The sequence below is a fragment of the Macrobrachium nipponense genome, chromosome 18 (assembly GCF_015104395.2).
Source record: "Macrobrachium nipponense isolate FS-2020 chromosome 18, ASM1510439v2, whole genome shotgun sequence".
Lineage (NCBI taxonomy): Eukaryota > Metazoa > Arthropoda > Malacostraca > Decapoda > Palaemonidae > Macrobrachium > Macrobrachium nipponense.
In genome coordinates, this window is record NC_087211.1 from 9460074 (window position 1) to 9470255 (window position 10182).

Genomic DNA, 10182 nt, shown 5'->3' on the forward strand with positions numbered 1-10182 from the left:
ATTGAAGAGCAAAATTATATCATCAAATATCCCAATTAAGTCGTTAGACAAGTTATCTTTTCAGTAAAGATAACGTAGAAATGAATATAATCAGATATATATATAATATTATATATATATATATATATATTATATATATTAATATCTATAAATATATATAATATATATTTATAGATATTATATATATCTATATATATATATATATAATATATATATATATTATTATATAAATATATTATAATATAATACATATAGAATATATATGTTATGTTATATATATATATAAATATGATATATATATATATATAGATATATAATATATATATATATATATATATATATATATACTATATATATATATACATACAGGCAATTATCTTACAAGACCTAGTTATAGTGCAATTAGGGAACACAGCGAGGAGTCTGGTCACCCTTTACATATCGATGATTTTTTTATTTTAACCTCTGCCCAGTTTGCTACAGACCTCGACATTTTAGAAGTCTTATATTCTGTAAGATAAAGCCTTCCTTGGCTAGAATGTGTTTTTTAGTCTGCATCCTGCTGGTTTGTATATCGACTTAGTATATTTACTGTTCTTTTGTACCATCCGTTTTCGTGACTTAAATTTGCATTCTGCTTCATTTTATTTGATCTACTCAATTGTTTCATTTAGCAATTTTTAATTATAATTTTCTTAATTTTTTTTTTTAAGTATTAGCTATCTTTTAACGTACTCCTATAATTTTTATACATATCATTTTATTATTGTTAATTTGATTGCAAGAACTATAATGTCATTCACTTTAATTTTGTAGGTTGATAACGAGTGATAGTACTCGAAACATGTCCCAATAAAGTTGTACAAAATGCTGTTCCGGGTTTTGGCTTTAGTGTCCTTGCTTGATATTATATATATATATATATATATATATATCTATATATAGATATATATATATATATATATATATATATATATATATATATATATATATATATATATATATATATATGTATATATCTCGAGTATATATATATCTTATATATGTATATTATATATATGTATAGTCTAATATATATATATTAGATATATATCTATGATATATATATATATATATATATATATATATATATATATATATATATATATATAGATATATATATATATAGATATATAATTATATATGATATGATAGAGATATATATATATATTATATATGTGTATGATATGTATTATATACATATGTAATACATATCATACACATTTAATATATATATATATATATATATATATATATATATATATATATATATATATATATATATATATATATACATATATACATGCGTGAATGAATGTAAGTGAGAGAATAAGTATCAGCTCTCGAGCTCTACTGTAATTGACTTAAAATGTAGCTTCCTTATACAACACTGGCTCTCTACCCTGTTGCGTGACATTCTGTCAGTCGTGTTGATGAATATTAAATCTCAGCTCAATTCTCAAGGCAGTTTATAAACACACTGTGGTTTTTGGTTTAATTACAAAATGATCATTTTTTTCTAGAGTTTCATCGAAAAATTGTATTTCCGTTTTTTTGTTCAATCTACATAAAACCATGTTTTTATTTAAGGCCTACTTTATTTTCCCAGTTGTGAAAGTGATGCATTTTTCCGATGTCCAAAATTAATTTGGGCGAACACTGGACGGAGTAATGTCAAAACTATCAGTGCAGTAGCCCAAATTTTTTTTCGTACATATTTCAAAGAGACAAATATCAAAATATATGTCCCATATTCTTCTCTATTAAGCTTTAATCCCGCGCCCCCATAGCAGATAGACTGCTTCCCCAGCTCAGCTATGTAGATCTAACCGCCCAAAAAGCTCTGATAACCGGGCATCATTTAGTAACGCTGGACAACTGCGGCCTAAACTCATTTGTTTAAAGAGGAGAGCCAATGAAATGAGTTCTGTGAAAAACGTTGACGGGGCAACACCCAGGAGGTGCGTTTTGGACATTTCCCGGTTCTGTTCTGTTTGTTGTGGGGAAACATTTTCGGTTAAATGAAATTTATTGCCTTTATCTCTGCGATGATCAAAAAGCGTTGCTGTACTTTGGCTTAGCAAAAGGCAATCGTGATCATTTATGCTTGACGCTGCTTGTTCAATGAAAGGGAAGCTATAAAACGGGAATATTTCCGAGCGCCATTTGTGAATGATTTTACCTTTTGTGCTGCTCTGACTGTTATAGGCTGTCTGATGCATAGAGGTGAACAAGTTTTGGGAAATGAAAATGAATCTCGAGAGATATTACTTATATCAAATAGTTTGTTTTTGTATAGATAAAAGTACAAAGGTAAGATATAACTGTCCAGATGTAGGTTTTATGGTAAGTTTTCATTAATAACATTTTAGGTTTAATAGAGTAAGGTTAGCATTGACATGTTTGGGGAAATGAAAAGAAATCTCGAGAGATATTACTTATATCAAATAGTTTGTTTTTGTATAGATAAAAGTACAAAGGTATGATATAACTGTCCAGATGTAGGTTTTATGGTAAGTTTTCATAAATAACATTTTAGGTTTAATAGAGTAAGTTTAGTATTGACATTATCTATCTCACCACATGAAATCTCTCTCTCTCTCTCTCTCTCTCTCTCTCTCTCTCTCTCTCTCTCCTCTCTCTCTCTCTCTCAAAGAACCTAACATTCATTCACACATCCATGGAATATATTTGTGTTATATCTTCTCGATTATGCCATCTGCCTGTTTTAATAAACAACAGGTGACATTATTTCAACTTCCTTCATAATCCTGTTGGATGCTATTCATCCATCAAGCTTCATAAACATCGCATGATTCTTATAACCATTCAGAGCAATAACGGAATTTATCTCATTGTAAGTCATTCTCAATAAAGTCCTTTTCCAGTCTGCTTCATAACATCTTTTGACATCTGTCATCGATTAGGCTTATATTCATCCCACCATTCGTATCACCTCTCACTGAATTAAAGAAATATATTTACTTGTACGCCATGTTAAAGGAAATATACCGGAACTGGAATTTAAAATTTAGCCCAAAGGCCGATTAAGCGCTGGGACCTATGAGGTTATTAAAGTCTAACAGGAGGAAAACATCAAAGCAGTTGCACTATGAACCAATTGTTAGGAGAGGGTTGAGGAAGGTAAGATGTAAGAAAAATAATATGAACGGAGATACAACAAAGGAATGATTCCAACTAGGGGCCGAAGGGGCGCTGCAAAGAAAGTTAAGTAACGCCTACAGTGCACCGCTAGAGGTGTACTGACGGCACTACCACTCTACGGTGAATAAAATATGTAACATGAAACGTTGAAAATTTTTTTTTAAATAACATTGAGGTGACAATGGCACGGATTGCCTCTGGCGAACAACGGCCCTTTGAGCATCGCCCTCAGAGAATCTTCTGTTGTGGAAATATGGCTCATTCCTTATACATGGGCCCATTTAGATTTGGAATTTCTGTCGAAAGAGTTTTTTTCCCTTTAGTCAACAGCTCTCGGCTTTTGGGGGCCTGGAATCTTCTCTTGGTCCTTCTTCCTTTCGGCTGTGTTTTTTTATTTTTTATTTTTTTTGTATCGCCTTCGGCTCAGGAAAGAAAGCAAAAATATATCTTTTTTCCAGTAATATTCTTCGTTTTCATTTTCCCTTTGTTATCAAATTCTTGTGAAAGTTTTTTTGTTTTAAATTTTTTATTCAGCTTCCACCGTAGAGCTAAGATTTACTGGTATTTTTGGATTCGACTTTTTACAGTAAAATCTGATGCCTTGTCGCTGATGCACTGAAAGGATCTACTATATGAACAAGAGGCTTACATTTTTGTATAGGTACTTACGAGCTAACATGGTCTTATGTATACTTCAGCATATACAGTGAAATAAACGTTCTCTCTCTCTCTCTCATCCTTCTCTCTTCAATCTCTCTCTCTCTCTCTACTCTTTCATCTAATATATATTATATATTATATAATATTTATATAATATATATATATTAATATCTATATATATATATATATATATATATAGATATAATATATATATATATATTATATATTAATATATATATATATATATATATACCTCAAGACGCTCCCAATCCTATAAGATCCTTGAGTATAATCCATATTTGTTTTCTCCTTAAAATCCTCAGCTGCAAAGCGAAGCGTCAATGGTCTATGATAAACCCATAAAAGCTCCAAAGGGGAATCCGCCTGCAGAGAGAGAGACGAGAGAGAGAGAGAGAGAGAGTTCATAGGAAAGGTGATAGATACAAAAAGAGATATGAGGGAATAGAAAATAAAACCGATAAACCTGAAATTCAGGAGACGCCAGAAGAAAGAAGGAATGAATTCGCTCCTCGCTTCAACATTTGCAGAACGTAAGACACTTTATTAACTGCATCTGCTATGGATAAACACATAGTTAAAGAAAGCGACAACTGCCCAACTCTGATGTATCGCCATACTTCAGGAGGAGTAAATCACGTCAGAAACGTTAAATCAACTCCCTCATAACAACTGGGAAGTCAGACATGTTGCTACATCAACTTCTTCGATAAAAGTTCTGGGGAGAATTGCCTCCTAAAAATCTTCAAAAAAAAAAGTTAGGTGGGAATCGCGTGGCTGAGCGTCGGTTGTTTATGCTGTGTTCATGTTGGGTTCATGTTGTGTTTATGTTGCTCAACTGTGGAAAGCAAAGGCCTTTTGGAGCGAATCAAGATGAGTTGCTTGCGAAAAGCATCGTGCTTTTTGAATCCACTATCTCTCGGCTTTCCTTTGTCAAGTTAATGGAATCAGCGCTTGCGGCCTTGTAAATTCTCTCTCTCTCTCTCTCTCTCTCTCTCTCTCTCTCTCTCTCTCTCGGTCCATGTAGGACACGGCGTACTTTGAAGAAGCAATTGGATATTGTGTTGAACATATCGCCTTTCTAAAGCTTTTATGAAAGTTTTCGAACTTTTTCAGAAGCGAATTTCTTATAAAGTGGTAAGTCTCATATTGCGATTTCTAAAAAAGCATGAGTAAGTACTATGTTCTTCATTCTGAGGTCATCCATCTGGACGGAGAGATTCCCTGGCCTCCCCACTCTCTCTCTCTCTCTCTCTCTCTCTCTCTCTCTCTCTCTCTCTCTTGCCCTCGGTAGACGAGCCTTCAACCCATTTCTGGAGGGAATTTTGTAGCAATGCATATTATGAAGTACCCTAAACCCAATGTAAGTAATTAACTGTTATTACTCGCAAAAATTTAATTTTAAACCCAGTTAAAAAGCGACACTATTTTATCCCACTAAAAACTAAATGTGTCGTTTGGGCAAATTCCGCATTGATTCTGACCTAGCTGTATCGCAAGCAAATTCCAAAATGTTGCACTTTTGTGATCATCCACCCAAATTACTCCATTATACACAGTTTGAAGGGGAAAATGCATTTCGATCCATGCAACTGGGGCTGATATCAGTCGATTTTTATTCTACTGAAGTGGGTGGGCGTTGTATGTGTATGTGTGTGTAATATAAAAATATCTATATATTGATAATGTATATACATATATATGTGTGTGTCTAAAGAAAAAATAATCACGGCTTACAAAACACGATCAATTAACGGACCCACGTAGTACTCAGCTGACTTGAGACAATCCCACCCACTTATTAGTTTTATTTTATAATCGTGTTCTTACAAAGCCCACCCGCTACGGTAGAATAAAAATCTACCGATATCAGCCCCAGTTGCACTGATCGAGATGCATTTTCCCCTTCAAACTGTGTATAATGGAGTAATTTGGGTGGATGATCACAAAAGTGCAACATTTTGGAATTTGAGTAAGCATGATATAAATCTTCATTCTTTCGTCAGCATCGTTATTATTTCGCCAGCATTCACAAAAATGAATAAAACATTCTATACTGTAGGCACGCGTTCAAATGTATGGACACTATTGCCGTACAATCTGACAACATTTTGGAACAATAGTAGTATTACCAGTTCGACATCTAACCAGACCTTTTCATTCACGAATCCGGTTCATTCTCGAAATCTTATAAATTCTTTCTGAATAATAATTTATGTTTAAGTGTATACTCTCATTTGGCGTGGCGAGTTCGCTGGTCATTTCATTTACAAAATATGTCACTGAAAACAATCAGTGACCTCATAAGGTGTATGTAACCTGTAGTTACAGTAACAGTCCAATGTGACTTAAAACTGGTCAAACAATTTAATGCTAAAAATATTTATTAACACTTCAGTATTAAACTGAACGCTTGCTTAGTTATAAACTTAATTATAAATAGTGAAAGACTTAAACCAGGGAAAATTAAATCTAAATAGTCTTTTTATTGTGATACATTAAAGACAAAATTAAATGTTATTATTAATGTCCTAAACCTGTTACAGTAAATTATGTCCTACACGAGTATTTGGAAATCACATTAATACTACAAAACACGCACAATACTAATGATCCCAAGCTAAAAATATGGACTTTTTAAACTTGTCGAAGTCTAGTCATCTAACCTCTACAACAAATAATTCTTTCTACCCAATTTGCAGTCCAGTCCAGTCATTTAAAAGCATACAGTTCAATAAATTCTAGTCTAGGCATATTTCAGTTCAGCCAGGAACCAAGTCTCCCAAAGATAGATAAAAATGTAGAATTACCGACAAGATTCTTTCAAAAAGATGCCCCGTTTGTCATAGCCCGCATATGCAGGTCTCTCAAAAACACACAATTAAGATTATTTTGCTGTTTAATACCCACTCATATGTATACTCTTAAGCAGTATTGCCCTTAATGATGGATATACAAGTAGATAAAAGGACTAGAGCTGAACACTGAAGCAGAGTAACCTGTGGTTACAAGACAATATAAATTTGCTGCAGTCTACCTTACAACTTGGCATAACTCTTACCGTCCCTGAATTAACATTAAAATTAGGGGGACTCTGAATTAGTGACCATAAACGAACTCCAGGAAGGCAACGCTGACAGAATGACGAAAGATACCTTCCTGGGATTTAGTTTTCCCGGATAATCGCAGCATCAGCAATTTGCTGTAGTAAGAACCTATAATCTTGCAATGCTCACACTCTTCGTCCTATCAACAGTAAACTACCGCAGCAATTACCATCACATCGTGAAGTTCCTTGTCTAGTTTTCCAAATGCTCTCTCAGTTTAAAATCTGTTGAAGATTCTTCTACCGGAAGTCCCATTTTCTCATTTCAGATGTCTAGAATTGCAGTCTCATCATCTAGAAACTGACGAAGCGTCACTTACTTCTTCAGCCTGTTGATGACGCAGAGTGTGCCCGTCTTGAGGAAGGCCTTGACGCTCTGCATGGGAGAGAAATTTCTATTTAGCCTTGTTCTGGTCATTTGAAGGCAAGGAGTTTTAAAGCTAACAAATTGATTGTGAAAAACTTAAGTAATCAGTTCTAGTTATTCTAGTTCAGATAGTCATTGGATTAATGGCAGCTATAGTATGAAACTCATGGTAGCACATCAAGAGCCGATAATATTTAAGAACATAATTTATATAAGAGAAAGAAGGTTGACATTACCATTGAGGGCAGAGCAGCTTGTCGAGTGGCGAGTACAAACCTCTCCTTCGGTCTGAGGACGGTCGTCCGAGAGAGTATCCTGGACACTTGTCATTTCTGTAGAATGGGAACCCTTCTGATGCTTCTGCAAATGTTACAAAAAGGGAAAAATGACCAGTCGAATAGTAAACATTAAGGAAAACATTGTAAGATTATATGAACTGATCTTAAAGAAGATTAAAATTCCAGGGCAGTGTTTTAACAAAAACGAAAACATTAACACCGCAAACTTAAAAAGTGTTGTTACCCAAGATTTACCAAATTTGATTAAGGCTATATAGTCACATGCTAAAGTCAGTTTTTACGAAACTCAAGAAGGCTAATAATAGCAAATGACGTTGCTAGTTTACTGCTATTAGTCTCTCGACATACGACAAACTATTTTTATGGATAAAATTATTAACTTCAGGATTTCTGCGAATTACTTTTAGATATTTCCACTATTATCAAATGTTAAATGATAGCTTTCAGGTTCTTAAAAGTCACCGGTTTTAGACAGGAACTATTAGCTAGGTACAGATTCGAGTAGCTGGCTTCCTGTTTTGTAATATTTATTTCCGAAGTCTCTTGTGGACATAACTTATTAGAGAAGGTTTATAATTTATTAATAATGACAAATTAGATTTTCTTTGTAATATACTACATTAAAGAAACTAGTAATATATATGCAATTAAAAAAAAGCTAGATCCTCACCTTCTTCCTCCTACAGCAGATGACGCATTGATCGACGACCAAAGTTGTAGAATAAGCTAAATAAAACAGGAGAATGATTGTCCACAGAGCAACGTTAAGCCAGAACATGTTGAAGTACGGGATATGCATTCTGAAAACAGGTTTGCAATATATAAAACAATGCGATGAAAAGTCAACTTAACACCTAAATTTAACATTTAAAAGACCTACAGTTTTGAACAGTCAGTGGCTGAATTAACCACTATAAGAATGACTGAAATTTAGGAAAAGATAAGTCACATCATTGCAGAAGAAGAAAACTAAGAGATTAAACTCATTAATAGTTGTCGTTATTGTTCCAATACTATGAAATTAAGAAATGTAGCGTTAACAAAAAACAAAACGTAAGAGGCAGCTTTGGAAACTGCCACAACCCTGCCTGGTTTTGAATGAGCTTTTATAATTATAGTTACCTTTGGTAGTTGTTTAAAACTTGAGTTTTTTTATAGCAAACCAGTGGTTGACATAAACAGACTACCTTTATGTTTTGATGTATTTCGATGGTTTCGTCTGGAATGCAAGGGAATCTTGCGATATAATTACAGCTAGATAATCTTATACGGAATCTTTGCCTTAATTTATTGGATATGATGTTGTAAAGGCAATGGTAGTTCGTACTTTAAATCTGAAGTCAAAGAAACTTACATGCATAATCGTTTTTACCCACAAGCAAAATGTTACCCAAAACTGGGACCCAAAGTAGAGAGGTTTTACAAAGGACAGCATGCTCGCAAGTTAGATTTAATAACTATCACGAATCAGTTAGGTTTTGAGACAAATTGATTAATTTTTAGGCTCGCAATATAAACCTTTATATCGCAAGTTAAAATGTGGATGGAGGTAACCCCTAATAAGATATTGTTATAGAGTATGTTCGTATGTTCATGTAACAATCTGTCTTGCAGTACTCTTGAAGATTCTAAGTAAGACGTCAATTCGAATAAATCAGTTTCTAGGAAATAAATCTAAAATTAATCTTAGGTAAAATGTTATAGCAGAGCTCAAATCGATACCTAGAAGACTATTTAACGTTTAATGTCTTAGTTGAAAATTAGGGAAAACTTATAACTCGCAATAAAAGCGAAAAATTAAAATTCACTCCGTTATACACGACCTACAGATCAAGGATTCTCCGATAACTAGATGCTCTGACCGTGGTTGAATGATTTACATTATTCAATACAACGTTAATATCAAAACATACGGAAACGAATGCCAGCAGCGTTTACCTACAATTCACAGGACTTTCAATTCAGCACGATGATAGGAATTGATAACTATCCCAAACTAATGGTCTTTTACCTTTTTGCTTATGATTACCGTCTGAACACCCAGACGATTACTCAACTCTTGAAGAACGGAAATAGTAAAGGGATTCTCTAGGATAAACTAGATCCCCAGTTCATATAATGGTTAATTACACATTCATCGCAACAATGACACTGAAGATTAACAGAAATAACATTCTTTACCTTTTGAGTTAAGCAAGCACCGTCGGAAAACACTTAGACGAATACTCAAGTCTTGAAGAACGGAAAGTGGAAGGTGTCAGGTCAGAAAATGAAGACTGGACTGACGAGTCTGAGAGCAGGTTCGTCCAATTACAGTTTCGACAAGACTTAAAAGACACTAAAAATACAGATATATGAGAAAAGAAAGTGCTGAACTATTCCTGCGTAGTTTCGGTATTGTTCGACGAACCTAGGCAGATTTAGGACTCTGCAGCTTCAAGTGATGGAAACATAAATAGTGAGTTTAAGGGAGTACCGCAAAGAGATAGTAATTAGTGTATTATCTGCCTGCAGTGAATGCGGATATT

At 33.7% G+C, this 10182-nt stretch overlaps 1 protein-coding gene across 1 annotated transcript; it reads right to left on the reverse strand.

Annotated features, from left to right (window-relative positions):
• Nucleotides 1–7141: 7141 nt before the first annotated feature.
• On the reverse strand, nucleotides 7142–9975 carry LOC135196883 (uncharacterized). Its single transcript, XM_064223656.1, has 4 exons — nucleotides 9836–9975; nucleotides 8325–8454; nucleotides 7592–7715; nucleotides 7142–7364 (listed from the first exon to the last, which is right to left on the reverse strand). Exons 2-4 carry the CDS (start codon nucleotides 8451–8453, stop codon nucleotides 7279–7281), a joined length of 339 nt encoding a protein of 112 aa, XP_064079726.1. The 5' UTR covers nucleotide 8454; nucleotides 9836–9975; the 3' UTR covers nucleotides 7142–7278.
• Between the last annotated feature and the right edge of the window lie 207 nt (nucleotides 9976–10182).